Genomic DNA, 16,508 nt, shown 5'->3' on the forward strand with positions numbered 1-16,508 from the left:
ACAAATATTGCATCATACTATATGCATTTTTTAAATATTTCTAAATTAAGTTCCGTTTATATTTTTCGTTTAATTCATCTTCTATATATTACTTTTACGAATAAATATCATAACTTCCGTGTCAAGCAATCTATTCCATTGTTTTAAGATTTCATACGATTATTTTTTATTTTTGTCACGTATTATAAAGAATCGCCTAAATGATTCTAGGCGATTTACCTAGAGTAGCCATTCCTGAGGACTCAGGTGTTACTCCTCTGTACCCTGTAAATTCACTGCCACACCCCACTCTTCAAACAGAAACACAGCCATGCAAACACAACTGCTTCACGCTAGAAACACGAATGGAACAGAGGTGCTTAAGCAAACAACTTTTGTACAAAGTCTCCCTCAGGATGTTATTTTTTTTAGTTTTTGTTTCCATATCAAATTTGTTTCCTACAAAGTCTAGATCGTTGCTTAAAATCCGAACATTATAAGTATGTTTCTCAACAGTAACTTTTGGCCCCAGGGAGTAATATTCCGGCATTACGGAGAAACGAGAGAAAAGAAACTACCCCTCCAGTTATAAATTATAAGTATTACATTATTATACTAATATAACAAAATTAGAAGTAAGTGATGTCTATACATGAGAGAAATTTAAAAATTTATATGAGGGGTCTTAACACAGCTGACCAGGTTTTTTCATTACCTAAACGTTGCTAATTGATGACGAAGAAACTCGTCATTGCACTAGCGTGTAGGTACGTTCTCCTACCACGACAGGCAACACCGTGTGGATTACAAAGCGTTCATGACCAAAAAAATACTTTTCTTTGTATTTAGATTTTTATCACAATTTTAGTTTAATTCTAAAAATTTCAACTATGATCTAATTTTAGGTCAGCAAAGTTTTTATAACAGTAATCGAAGCCAAAACCATATTTTTTTAGAAATTTTGTCTGTCAGCCAGACATCTGTATGTTTGTTCCCGGGTTACGTAAAGAGGTCCTGAAGATCTAACTTAAAAATTCGGAATATATTTCATCTTGATATGCTATACAGAAGGGATCTATTTCATCGCTTTTCCTACATCTAAAATCCAAACTAACAAAAAAAATTAATGAGTAACTGGCAAAAAGTTAGAGTAATAAATTGTTATACATATATAGAAATTTTCCTATTTTCTTAGTTGTCTGTGCTATTCATATAAGGACGTCACTTTCTGCTGTCAATAGTTACTAATCTGGTGTCGTTTTATATAAACGAAAGCCTCTGACATGATTTGCTGGACAATAGCTTTAAGTACCGAAACATAAATTTGAGAATGTAAGGGTTTATGACGTGATCTTTGGATCGCAGGATCACAGTCATGTCCTATCCAACTAATGTGATGGTAGATATTTATTATTTTTTAATGGACGATAATGGAATCATAATCTAATGGGCACCACTAAGTAATTGTAAGTTGTTGATCTGTTGTGACGAAAACACCAGAGAGGATTGCATGAAAGTGGCCCTGATAAGGTATGTTACTAATAGAACTAGCACTGACAGTCCCTCTCCTCTAACAGGTGTTTGTTGTTGTATCAGCCATTAACTATACACTGCTAAACATAGCCTTCCCCATAAGGAGGGGTTTGCCAGTAGATGTCACGCTTGGCAGGCGGATTGACAGCACATTTAAACTTTGGTGATGCTTTAAGAGAAACGCTTTCCATTCCTTACCCATTAAATTCCCTTAGCCGCCTCTTACAAAATCCACGAGAAAGGAAAGGGTGATCTTTTCTACACCGGAACCACGAGGCAATACAAATACAAGGGGAAGAGATTAGTAATGGGGATCTAACAGCTTCATTGCTAGCAATATGACTCTATTACATCAACCTCCACGCAGTTCCTTCTGGAAACCATCTCGTTTAATTCTTATGAAATTCATCACGATGGACTATCTAAACTACATTCATCCTAATCATCATCATTTCTAACTGGTACCCCACCAGCGCTGGCTGGGTTACCATTCCATTATCACCCATTAAAAAGACACAAACTATAGGTACTTATAGGTGTATTATTAGGAGACCCTTGATGATCACACACAAGCGACGTGCTCGTCCCACTTCGAGGCTGCTTTACATACAAGTTGTAAACAAGCAACCGGTTCCTCCGCATCTGTTATTATAATACACTCGTGATCTTCCACCGCAGTATAACTCAGTTTGTTAACGTTTTACATTTTATATTCACAGTATCGATTTTAAGAAAATCTTTGAGTTATGCTTACTCTTACACTTTTTTTGTGAAAGTGGTCATCGTCGTTTACAAACACAACCGTATCTGCCATTTCATTTCAGCCGTTAACTGTCCACTGCTGAACATAAGTCTTCCCTATAAAGACTTATGTTGTTTGTATGTCTGGGATTTTTGCCAGTAATTTCCATGCTTGGTAGGCGGGTTAGCAACCGCAGTTAGGTTTTCAGAAATGTTTTAAAAAGGACGTTGCTGCTCATCGCTCTACCACGTTCCTTTAGTCGCCTCTTGCGACACCCACAGGAAAGGAAGGGTTGGCCTATCCTATGCTAGGACCACACGACCATACATCTACCATGGGCATCACGAAATATAATATATACGTTGTAACAACAATTTTATAAATTGTATCATGACCAGTAATACAAATGGGCTGCGAAATTCAAGCGACAAATGTAAGGAAAAAACTTCTCGACTCCGTGCAGACAAACATAGCGTGAAACAACCACATAAAAGAGGGGAAGGGGTGAAAGGGATTGTTAGTAACAAAAACTCTAGTCCTCATTGCTAAAAATATACCTTGTCAGATTAACCTTCACGGGGTCTCCTCTAGCAACCATTGTGGTTAATTTCTTATAAATTCGTCACGTTGGCCAAACTTAACTAGTTTTGTCCTCACCTATAATCTTTTACTGGTATCCCGCCAGTGTTTACTGATAGCGCAGGCGAGACAACCTCTCACGAAATACAATCATCATCATCATATTAGCCTTTAGCTGTCCACTACTGAGCACAAGTACCAGAGGGAGACTTTGTACAAAAGTCGATTGCTTGGGTACCTCTGTCCCATTTGTGTTTCAACCGTGAAGCAGTTGTGTTTGCATGGCTGTGTTTCGGTTTGAAGGGTGGGATATGGCGCGAATTTACTGGGTACAGAGGAATAACACCTGAGTCCTCAGGAATGGCAACGCATGGGGGGTATCATGGGCGAAACAGTATACTCTGTTATATCCATGGTACTGCTCATGTCTATAGGCGACGGTTACCACTTTACATCAGGTGGGCCGTCAGCTTGTTTGCCATTGTAAGTTGTATAAAAAAAAACAAACCTCCCCTTTGGATTGTTTTGCCAGTAGTTGCCACGCTTGGCAGGCGGATTGGCAACCACATTGCCGTGTGATCCCAGTATAGACTAGGCTACCCCTTCCATTCTCGAGGATATTGTAAGAGAGTACTAAGTTAAGGCGAGTAACGGGTAGCAGCGTCCCTCTAAAAACATCTCCAAAGCCTGACAAGATAGAATGACGACTTCAAATATGTAGCAAAGAGTCGATGAACGCAAACAACACGGGACCATACTTTGTGCCGAAATATGAACGCTAACTGTTGAGCACTGACTGATAGATAGGTTGTAATGATGAAAATGTAATGATAACTAAAATATTAATTATTAACTGCCAAATCTGAATGTTTGCATTATTAGTACGTCTTATCAAACTATCCACTTTACTGGGGCCAGTAGAACAATACAGTCCTTGAAATGGCATGTAATAAACTATATTATGGCTCATTACATTTCATATTTCTTGTGGTGGTTATAGCAGTTTCTCACATGTCACCATCCGTCAAAAATAATGGTTGATCATTTATCTTGTAATTTTTGTATTTGCTTCGCTTATTACTTTCTTTTGGAGAGAACAATAAAGAGTAAATATGTATCTATCTATATAACTATATTTTTTATTTCTCTTCTTAATACACTAGTCCTAAACTAACCAGAGTTTTTAATGGATGATAACGGAATGGTAACCCCGCCTGTGCTATCGGTATACACTGGCGCGGCACCAAGGCAGGGTGATATGAAGTAGGCAAGTTAGCTCATCGTGACGAATTCAACAAGAATTGTTCACGATAGTTTTCAGGGGGAACCACGTGGAAGTTAACCTAATAAGGCATATTGCTAGCAATGGGGCTGTCAAACTCCATTGCTAACAATCCCTTTCCCCCCAACTAACCAGAGTTAGTACTATGAATACTAAAATGACTAATTTAGTATGTGATCTATATTTAGTTTATTCATCTGAGATAAATACTTATAGAAAATGCTTCCTTGTATCGTCCATGTAAAGACTTCATTTAAATAAGAGAGATTCAACTAATCCATACCTATACATATTTTGCGAGTGAATTTTCGACCATAAATTACATAGTTGCAATACGATTACAACTTAATAGACTGTGGTTATATTATAATTCGATTTTCTTAAAAAATGTTCATTGACAGAAACAGAAGGTCTACCATGAATTGTTTTCTGAAATTTCGGGGCCGAACGAAACACAAATTTGATTTTAAAATTACATAATACATTTTGAACCGTTTAAAAACATTAAAAATGTTAAAGTATCGTTCCTTTGGACTTTTAAGATAGGATTTTTGACGAAGAAAATGTTAAGCTCCATTTACTGAGCCGACTTCGGTATGAAAAACACAAAATTGAGTTCGAAAATTCGGAATTTCACTTCAAGGTAGAATACCAGTAGTACCTATAGTATAAATAAGATAGCTAGAGTTTGTCATTTACGCGAAAGTTTATAAAAAGGAGACTTTAACTTAGCGTAATGTCCAGATTTCATTTTGTAACTTATCTGTTTTTTTTATATATAATGTTATTGTCTAAAGATTAATTCAGCAATTAAAAGTAAAAGGGTAGAAATAAAAGTCATATCAAGGAAAGATGTAATAGAAAATTAGACAAAAAAGTAATTATACTGTGCGAATTGCCAACAGACCAAACTTAATGTCTAACCTAAAATTATATTATCACGCCGTCACTATCCATGACATAAACAAGGCAGGGTATGTGATCGAGATTTACTAAAACTGGTTACAATGTCGTCTGCAGGGGGGAAAGGGATTGTTAGTAATGAATCTAATTGACCCATTGCCAGTAATACACCCTATCAGATCGACCTCCACGTGGTTCTCCCTGGAAACCATCGTGGTTAATTCTAGTGGAATTCGTTACGATGAACTTACTGACTTGCTTTCATCATCACTTATCATCGCTCACTGGTGGGCACCAGCGTATATAACCATTCCATTATCACTCATTAAAAAAAATTTCATCTGCATGGGTACCTTTGTCCCATTCATGAATCTGCCACCAAACAACAGTGCTTGCAGAACGAAATACAGCTTTTCTTTATGAAGAGTCAAATTCTTCACCTTATCATCATATCCACCGTTATTTATCCACTGCTGAACATAGGCCTTTCCCAAAGGGAGATTTTTGCCAATGATTGCCACACTTGACATGCGAGTTGGCAACCGCAGTTAGTCTTTGATGATGTTTTAAGAGGGACGCTGCTGTCCATCCTTCAACCGATAAGTACCCTTAGTCGTCTCTAACGACATCCATGAGAAAATGGTGGTCTATTCTATGCCGGGACCACACGGTAAAATTCTTATGACAAGTATGTGGGTATAACACTTTAGTCCGAGGGGTAATGATTGTTAGTAATGGAGACTGAGAATCCCATTGCTAGCAATATACCCAACCAGGTCGACTTCCTCGCGGTTCTCCTTGGAAACTATCATGATTAATTCCTGATGAATTCATCATGACGGGCTAACTGGCCTGTTTTCATTCTCATCTATCACCCTTCACTGGTGCTCCGCCAGCGTATCCCGTTAACACAGGCGGGGTTATCATACCATTTTCATCCAATAAAAAAAAACACTTTAGTCCTCAAGAATGATAATGCATAAGATATACAATGAAAACCACAGTTCATTCATGTGATATTTAAAAAAAAATACAAGTGAGCGTTACCATTTTCCATCAAAGTGGACCGTCACCTTGTTTACCTTTATAGGTTTTATAAACGAAATAATTTAATTGCATGTATAAGTATATATTATGACCAAAAAAAAAATAAGAGATTGCTAGTAAATATTAATATGAAATCAACACTGAAACAAATTCTATCGTTTACATAAAAAATATAAGGAAACTAGCGGCCCGTCTCGGCTTCGCACGGGTAGACATTTTTACAACATTTTAAAAAGTGACTATTGTGACATAACGATAATAGTTGGACATATAGTATCGGGAAGTTTTTTGTAGTTATTGATATTTCTTTCAATATTGTAGAACGTACTTTTGTTCTATCACCAATAGTTTCCGCAGCGCACGCGGCGATAGATATCTTATAGCATTTTTTTTACACCTTGAGTTACGTTACTAAAGTTTTATTAGGGATCCCTAATCTTTTCTAGTAATAAATATAGCTTATGTTACTCAGAGTGAATGTAGCTTTCTAATGGTGAAAGAATTTTTGAAATCGGCAAAGTAGTTTTTGAGTTTATTCATTACAAACATACACATAAAAATACAAATCTTTTCTCTTTATAATATTAGTATAGATATAGATAGATACAAGTATCAGAATTGTCTTTGAAGTGGCAAAAATACCACGTAACATACACACAGAAACAAACTGATTGGGAACCTTTTCCTTTTAATAAATTTTGACTGCTTTGTCTAAACAAACTAGCTACATCCCGTGGATTTGTCTGCATAATTTAGGATTATATGTATTATGTATAGATAGGTATTATATTATATCAATTAAGGTGTGGGTTATTAATGTAGATGTAAGTACCGGGGGAAAATTAGACTAACCTGTTATGGTCAGATAAACCATGTTCTTTCGAAAAGAAAACCCCTAAAATTGTTTACTTCACTTCATACTGTATAATTATGTTAAAGTAAATGCTGTGAATATCTTTAAAAGGCATGTGCATTAATATTGTATTGTATTAAATGTTTGTTGTACATATGCTGTTGGTGTTCCTTTAAATAAATAAATAAGAGTAGTCTAGTGTCTCCGGAACTGTCGTGCTTGTATGAGACAAGTTATAAAAATGCAGCAGGTAAGAAATACACTACAATATGTAAGCGTAGAGGTAGTTGACAGTCCATTCTCTTTGCTTTAGAAACTTTGCGTGAAGATAAATAGTCGGGAAAGGTAATATATAGCAATATCTATGTATTTTAGTTACAATATCTATATATTGGGTCAATAACGAATACGCTAAATGTCCGTTATCCAATATGTAGTGCCGTAATGAAAAACACGATCGAAATCAATATAGATATCCAACCTGTACGAGCGATATCGTAATGGTGGCCTTTTATCCGCCATCAATAACTAAAATAACCCAATATATAGATATTGGAACAATACCAATACTACCCATGCCTAATAAATAGTTTAATAAATACTTTCTTGGATCAAGCTTCAATGAAACCCGTTTCAACCGTTCAAGCGTGGTTGGTAACAAATATCTTTACAAACTTTCACATTTATAATGTTAGTAAAACGTGACAAACGAGCGAAGCCTAATAACCTAAAACTACCACATCATTCCAACACCATTTATAATCACATCAACGAAACAGGAATATACTAGAAAATCTAACCTTGGCAGAAATTTGTCCGTAATCGCGAACTTTCTCTTCGATCTTGTCATTGACACCTACAATTTTTTTTAAAAAATTAAAAACGACACTCCGTAAAGTATATTAATAAGCGGCCGATCAACGAAACAGACGAGAAGAACTGTGAGCCGGTTTTGCTTTACCTCCACTTATGTACTAACAACTAACAAGGTAAATTCCAATTTATAGTAACACAATTTGAACCTTTTCACTATTGTATTAGGACTAATCTGGAATTGAACGTCAGTAGCGTTTACTCAAAATACCGGTATGGATACGGCATCAAATGTTGTTACTTTAACTACAAATAATAATATTGTTGGCTGTTATCATTTTAAAAAAATATATTTATTTCAACTGTTTACTCCAAAATGCCACTAAAATGACGTGTATTCCAGAAAATTTCCTATTTTCCACGGAAATTTCGTACACAAACCATGTTGATGATTACAACTACAAAGATTAGTAAATAGATATATTTTTCAATTTATTTTAAAAAGTATTTTATGCCTGATATGATGGTGACAGCAAGTCCTAATAGTACATTACTGCAGCGGCCAGCAACTGAGGCATTGATGGACGAATGTGCAAATGTGGGCCGAGGCGTAGCCGAGGCACACATACGTGAGTCCATCAATACCTAGTTGTGGCCAAGGCTTATATAGTACTATATGTACAAACAATGCGTGGAAATCAAAAACACAATTTTACTTTTTAAGTTCAATGACAAATAACGAACAATAATAATTTTTCACGCGCCATAATGTTCCTTTATTTTTTTTTTTTCAATAAACAGCTTTCTATTTTGAAGCCAGTTCGAAATTTAAATAAAACCTTTTATTAGTTACCTTCTTGGTAGCCATGTTTCGAAGTAAAAGGTCATTGCATTTTTAAATTACAGGACAGATATGAGTTTACATAGTAATTTATCTGGCCGCAAAACACGACAGATATAGATTTTCGTACAACTTTTGCCGGCCGCTGCCCGCGTGTATCTGGTCAGTACGGCAATTTTGATTTATCTCTAAGAAGATTGTCAAAATAATGCTCACATTTCCAAGCATGTTTGAGAAAACGTACATTTTATTCTCCTTTGTAGACTAAATACTTCATGGAATGACCTCCACATAAGTTGAAATCATGCATCATATTTCTAGGGAAACAATGTTAAGTTACACGGATAGAAATATGATTATTTCGATTTCAACTTGTATGTGTGTATTAAATGTTATATTAAGATACCGAAGGATATTTTAGATCTACTTTTTAATAAGTCTAAACGTGGTATTAAAAAACACTTATTGAACAAAGCCACTTAACTATTACTTGAATGACAAATGTGCATGGCGTTAGATTATCATGCACGAGCTTATAACGACCACGTAACATAAGACATAGTATATTTAAATAAATACACATAATGTTAATGGATATTTAAAAAAGTAATTATTGTGTTTCTTGCAAGTTCTTCTCAACAGATAACGACTTTTCGAACACGGCATCCATACAAAAATGGCGATTTTAAAATGCTTGTAAACAAGTGTATTTAAATAAATATGATTTGAATTACATGCTGGAAACAGTAAAGAAAGTAACAAATAATCAACTTTACTAATTACCTAATTATCAGTTATTTACTAAACTACAGCTTGTTTTTTTCGGTATTTTCCAATAGTTTCCAACATAAGACAAGTTATACTTCCTATTAAACATACATAATATTATAATAGCTTTGGATTTGCATAATTTTAAATTCACTCTCGACAAACTAACAAAAAGTGCCTGTTTCTATAGAAACATCTTATTATAAGCTAGGCTACCTAATGAGTAATAAAATTGTACCTATAATATATATATATATATATATATATATATATATATATATATATATATATATATATATATATATATATATATATATATATTAAATATATGTATTATATTATTAATGTATATGAGGCCTATAATAACAAAGACAGCTAAATCCAAGTCTGACAAACTTGGATGTTCAGGAGACTATAAAAACTACTATTTTGTCAAGGATATGGAACGATAACCTATATCTTGAACTAGATTGAAAAAAATTAAAATATTAGTATATATTTGTATTTTAATTAATGGAACTCTCTTTATATTTGAGTACAGAGTAAATAAGAAATCGTTTTACGGCGGTTAGCTGCCTTTGATTTTAAAGGCCTCAGATAAATATAATTAAAATAAAAAATATATAGATTTTTTTTTTTATTTTAACAGAAGTTAAAAAATCATTTTTAGAATTTCTATCACATATGTTTATTTTGGGACCACCTAATCACTATAGCATTATTATTGAAGTTTTCACAATTACGTTCCTGAAGGTCTAATTAAAACCTAGTATATTTTTTATCTTAATATGTTATTTAAAAATGGTTTGTTTCTTTAGATTCTTTACTTCCAAAATCTACGCGTAGCAAGTTGCAAGCAAAAGCTGATAAACTGTTAGCGATAAGCTGACATTACATAATTAAAACTAATTTTAATATTTGTGCGTGGTGTCTGGACCACTCATCAAATTTGCGACTTCTATCGCTTAAAATAGAATGGTAGGTATGATCTTTATTTAAATAGACTTGTTGAGCAGCTGTTTTAAATTATCATATTTATTTTTATTTTGCTGCCAAAATCAGAATGATGAGATGTTTTTTTCGCAGAAAAATTATCTAGAAACTAGACTTAGAATATTTTTTTTATGTGCTTTAGAAATATATTTCTGAAAGAATATTATAAAAAAAGAAAAATGTTTTTTTTTTATACAATTTAGAATATCTGACGGCCTACCTAAGGGAAAACAGTAATTGTCGTCTATAGACATGAACAGTGGATGATGGACATAACAGAGTTTTATTTATTTCCCGAGAGATATATAGAGGTTTCTTCAGGGTCGGCAACGCGCGCGTAATACCTCTGGTATTGCAGGCGTTCATAGGCTGTACCGCTTACCATCAATCTTGTAAGCCACCTCAGTGGTATAAAACAAAATGTAATGATAAAACTCCAAGTGCATTTAATCGAATTTAAAATATTTTTCATCTATAGAAAACTACGTTAACAACGAGTAATATAACCTGTATTTTTTTTATTACAGCACGACATTTGACCACATCATCCTGGTCTGTCACAGAAACTAAATGATCAATGAATACGACCAACTGAAAAGAGTACATTCCACTCTCAATGGTTGGCCATACTATACCGGCTTAATACTTGCTTTTTTAATCTACGTTTAAAGGATCCGAGGCTATAGAATGAAGCAAACACTTCACGGGTAATGCCATTCCATATTGTTGCAGTACGGTTCGTGTACGAGTAAGAGGTTGCAAACTTATTTGTACGTGACCGCGGGTGGTCTACCAAGTTTGGATGCAGTCGCTGATCCATTCTCGTGGTGCGATAAAGGAAAAGAGAAGATGAAATGAAGGAAAGAAGTTTTTCTGAGCTGTATTTTATTTTTAAAAATAATTTAATATCCTCCTATCTACCCGTGTGAAGTCGGAGCAGGTCATTATTCGAATATATCTTCCATATCACAACATTTCATTATTGATCATTGGTCTTTCCTTAACAAAGGAGGATATGATCTTACTTTTTTTTTAATAAGTAATACTGGAATGGTAACTCCGCCTGCTCAAACAGCATACGCTGGCGAGGCACCACTAACAGATGACAGGTGAGGATGAAAGTAAGTCCTCCTGACGAAATTAACTAGAACCTAGACTAAATTAACCACGATGGTTTCCAGAGAGGATTCGGGGGGGGGGGGGGGGCTGCCTGTAGATTTATCTGATATAATATATTGCTAGGAATAGAGATATTTGACCCCATTACTAACAATCCATTTCCCTCTGATATAAGCTTATTGTTACTAGTAACATGTACTCGTAGATTTAGCATCGGAAATTATTTTTAGATTTTTTAGCCATATATTATTGTTATTATGATAAGAAATAGATGATAAAAATTAAAACAATACTCTTGCTCCGTCTCTACATAGATAATACCAGAAAGAGGATATGCGAATATTTAGAAATAAAATCTTTTACAAAAACATCTTAAACTTCAAACAGAAAAGAAGTACCATGCAAGTCCCATGTATTCTTTGATATTCACACTATGTCCATATTTTTAGGTTGCATATACGAGTACATTTATGTATGCGAGTACAGTTTGACTCGTCGACCCAGCATAAAGTTCATGGCACCATTGATAACACGCAATGCATTTGGTCCATTTTTCTCCTTGGGTGTCGCTAGAATAGGTCTCCGTACAGTAAATACATAAAATATCTTCTTTTTTTTACTTGCCAGTATAATTTCAATTTCCGATCTTTTTCTAATATTCTTTATTTTTTCTCCACCTTCTCTCTTTTTTTATTACTTAGGTCAGAAGTGAACTATCAGCTCGTTTTGCCCATTTCAAATTGCATGTAAAGACCTAATAAGTCACAGTGTACGTAACAGTTCTCACTACATAGTAGTGTACTGCCATAGCGTTTGGAGAATATAAAGTACAGCATTTTCGTTTATTGGGCATTAATAAATTATTACAAAGTTGTTCTCATCGTCACTCTATAACTTTGGTACAAATTGACTACGTGACTCGATACACATTTGACTTCGATTATAATACGTAATAGATCGCGTAATGTTGACGCTGGAAAATCAAAACACATTAAACGCCATTTTGTAAATGTTACAAGAAAAGTAAAAAAGACGAAACGAAACGAAAAATCAAAATGTGTGATAATATGTAGTGTAAATGTTTCTTTTTTTCATTTAAGAGTTTCCCCTTGTCGGTGCAACTAATTCTACATTCTTCTGTAAATGTTTACTTTAATTTTTTTTTTTGGCGGGTTGCCAATCATGATGAAACACAATACACCCTTTTTGAAGAACCCCATAATATAGTCTCTCAATTAGTTGGTCTAGATGTGTTTATTAAATATACCATGTGGAAAAGACCATTGAATTCAATGATATTATATAAGTCAATTTCGGCCAAAATGGCATTTATTACATTTTGCATTTCCAGCATCGATGTATTCGTAAACAGTTTTAAGCCACGGAATGTTATCCATTTAATATTTGGCTGATTTATAAAACGACGTATCGCCGAGTTAACGTTGAACGTAACGTTCGTGGTTTGGACACGCCATTATATAATTAAGTTCCAGTTTTCCAAATTAATTTCAACTATTTACAGTACATTGCCCTCACGTGACGACTATGCGCGTATATACGGACACGTGGTAAGTTGTTACTAATATTATAAACATGAAAATGAGTTTGTTTGTCACAACACAAAATAATACAAACAAACGTACAGCCTATCTTATTTATATCACTAAGGTGGCAAACACGCATTCGGCCCACCTGATGGTAAGCGGTTACCGTAGCCTATGAACGCGTGCATTACTAGGGGCATTTCGCGTGCGTTACCAAACCTGAAAATATCTCTTTATCCCTTGAAGAACCCCATGCTGTAGTCTCTTGGAAAAACCATGACAAGGAGCTCATTAAATAACCTGAGCGTTCGTGGGAGGAAACATCTCTGAAACCGCGCTGTACGCGACTATTTAGGTTCTAAGATATAAGGGTGAACTCCCTGTCAATGGCGAGCTGTACGATAGTAGAAAGTAGCCGTGGACATCATACTGAATAATTTCTCTGAGCACAGTCCATTGTACAAGCGATAGAACCGTCTGATGGTAAACAGTCACTTCTTTTCCTGAACATTTAATATATCACGGTCACACGGAAGATGTCACGGTTAAAAACTAGTATACTCGTAAATATGTGTAAGGTCTCTTGGGAGAGTTAAAATTGAAAATTTACATGCCATTTCTTTGCTGCCTTTCGAACGAATGGGGCGTACAAAATTGAAGTTACTGCCACTTACTCGGGTAGCGATTGGATACAAGAGGATTGGCGACAAAGTTTGAAATACAACGCTGAGGGATATGTGGGTCAAAGTAATAAAATAAATCATTCAATTACGAAAATACATAATAACAGAAATCACTATGCCAGTAATTTACTGCACTTGTTCCTTTAAGTAAAGTATTTTTATTGGGTAATGCAAAACAAAAGTTTTCTTATTGATAAATGATTAATGATGCTAATGATGATGATATCGACCGTTAATTGTTCACTGCTAAACATTAGTCATATGGAGATCTTGCCAGTCGTTGCCACGCTTAGCAAGCGTGTGGCAATCGCAGTTAGGCTTTAGTGATATTTCAAGAGGAATGCTGCTACCCATCTTTCGATCTTTAGTCGCCTCTTACGACACTCACGAGAAAGGAAGTGGTGGCCCATTCTATGCCGAGACCTACACGGCTATTTAAATGTACTAAAATTACATGGTCGTTAAAAAGCGCATGCATGATTACCATATGTACCATACCATACATAACACTATGCATATTTGCCATTTAATTTCATTTATTAGTAAGTATAGGATTATAGCTTATCACGTGATCTTATTCCAATCAAGGATTCGTTCACAAAATGCCGGAACTATTTTCACGTTTCTGTCACGCCGCTGTTTCCATGCTAGCGTATTTTTTATTACATTTGCGTGTGTATTTTTAATAATACATAATATGTGTTAGGTTGTGAATGTGATAACATCTGTGTGTGTGTGTGTGTGTGTGTGTGTAGAAATCTAAATAAATATGCAGTTATTAGCTGTATCCCGCGGTTTCGTCTGTATTCGTATGTAATGTTGGAGCTTATGTTGGAGGGATGAGATAATAAACATAAAAAAATATAACCGATTTGAAATTCTCTTTCATTTTGGATTCGATAAAAATAATAATAATATCACTAAAATAGATAGATAGATAGATAAATAATTTATTTACATCACTTACAGCACACTAACAGCAAAAGACACAAATGCAAAGTGAAAAATAAAAAAAAAAGATACATGTACTAAAAATTAAAAAAAAAAAACAGAAACAAAATCAGAATGCTACAAATTAGTAACATTTTTTTTTTTTTCATGCGTGTGCCACAATTATACAAAATAAGATTTTTGACTTCAATTTACTTCTAAATAAGTTTACTATTACCTATCTATCCATCTCATGCAAACAAAGTCGAGGAAAAATCACTAGAAAACGTACTGTTGTTATCACTAGTTAGTAAATAACATTACATCATCGTCCATTCAAATATATTAATTAATAATAATCCACTAAAATTTATTGCAAATTAAATATAATTTTATTCCTCCATTTCAAATGTTTTTTTTTTTTACACAACTAAGGTGGCAAGCAAGAATACGGCCCGTCTGATATTGAACGAAGTTACCGTAGTCTATGAACGTCTCTAACATCAGAGATGACACGCGCGCGTTGTCAACCTTTAAGAAACCTTACTACACTCTTTTTGAAGGACCCCGTGCTGTAGTCTCTAGGAAAAGGTCCGGCAGGAAGATCATTCCACAACCTAAGTGTTCGCGAGAGGAAACCCGCACTGCGCGTTACCATTCTGGTTCAAAGGTTTGAGGATGGATTCCCTGCTGATGGTGAGCAGTAATGTAATGTAAAGTAAATAATAATGTCTCTTTTTCACGCTTAGCCTCTCATTTAGGCCGTTATACGTAAAGTCGTGGCTAGTACAACTAACCCAGCTCCACCCAGAAACAGAAGCTTTCTGGGATCTTTACAGGCTTCACGGAGCGACCTCACCGTTCCGAGGATTTCCAAATGCTGAGGGACCATTCTAGGCGTACGTGAGCAGCCGTTTCTTCGGCGTCGAAACAGCCTCGACGTAGAGGGCTGTCTGTGGCTCCTATTGTGTATAAATGTTTGTTTATCGGGCAATGGCCCATTATTGTCCCCTATCAATGTTTTAAGGTTTTTTTTTTTTTATCTAGATACAATAAACGTTTTGATAGTTGTTTATTCAACGTTGGCACAGTCAATTTTGATTGCCTGCAATCAGTAGCCTGTATCCATCTTTGATTTTGTATGTCAGCGGATCTTTCTAGATCAGCGCCAGCGAATGGTGAGCGGTACGATGATGAAAGATATATTTTTTTTGATGGGTGAAAATGGTATGGTAACCCCGCCTGCGCTAACAGGATATGCTGGCGGAGCACCAGTGAAGGGTGATAGATGAGAATGAAAACAGGCCAGTTAGCCCATCATGCTAAATTCATCAGGAATTAACCATGATAGTTTCCAGGGGGAACCGCGAGGAGATCGACCTGGTTTTTTTGGAGACTGAGAATCCCATTGCTAGCAATGGGATTCTCAGTCTCCATTACTAACAATCCCTTTCCCCCCGGTGAAAAATATCTATAGGCATCAAATTGAAGAGTTCTTCAGAACACACTCCGTTATACAGGCGGTAGAAGATGCTAAGCGAAACAAAGTCTCGTCTTAAATTAAGAGGCTCGATACTGCCTTTTAACCGGGGATGAATATTCCGTAAATTAATAGTTTACAAAAATGCTATTCGATTTAATAGGATAATTAAGAGTCGTTTCACTTATAAATGTTTTATTCTACGTAAGGTTTGATTATAACATTCTCTGTTCGCTTCTTGCGCCTGTTGTATAAGAATTCGAACACCAACACCGAAGTCCCGGAGAAGATTCCTGCAACAAAAATATTGATAAACAATGCATTTTTTTTTAATGGGTGAAAATGGAATGGTAACCCTGCCTATGCTATTGGTACACACTGGCGGGGGTATACACTACCAGTGAAGGATGATTGGTGAA

The 16,508-nt window shown here is 35.1% G+C and overlaps 2 protein-coding genes across 3 annotated transcripts in view; both read right to left on the reverse strand.

The window, feature by feature from the left end:
- Positions 1 to 7,902, reverse strand: part of LOC113509749 (uncharacterized) — a 159,077-nt gene extending 151,175 nt beyond the window's left edge. The window contains exon 1 of the mRNA XM_052899312.1: positions 7,719 to 7,902. The gene's annotated coding sequence lies outside the window, so the exon portion shown is untranslated. The remainder of the gene's footprint in view (positions 1 to 7,718) is intronic.
- An 8,360-nt stretch (positions 7,903 to 16,262) lies between these two features.
- The window catches only part of LOC113509686 (ionotropic receptor 93a), a 28,198-nt gene continuing 27,952 nt past the window's right edge, over positions 16,263 to 16,508 (reverse strand). For both annotated transcript variants that reach the window (XM_052899380.1, XM_052899379.1), the window contains exon 19: positions 16,263 to 16,382. Coding sequence is in view for 1 of the 2 variants with exons in the window: in XM_052899379.1 (XP_052755339.1) it covers positions 16,285 to 16,382 (98 nt within the window). In the remaining variant the exon portion in view is untranslated. The remainder of the gene's footprint in view (positions 16,383 to 16,508) is intronic.

This window comes from Galleria mellonella, unplaced genomic scaffold (genome assembly GCF_026898425.1).
Source record: "Galleria mellonella isolate WM207_F2 unplaced genomic scaffold, CSIRO_AGI_GalMel_v1 utg57, whole genome shotgun sequence".
Lineage (NCBI taxonomy): Eukaryota > Metazoa > Arthropoda > Insecta > Lepidoptera > Pyralidae > Galleria > Galleria mellonella.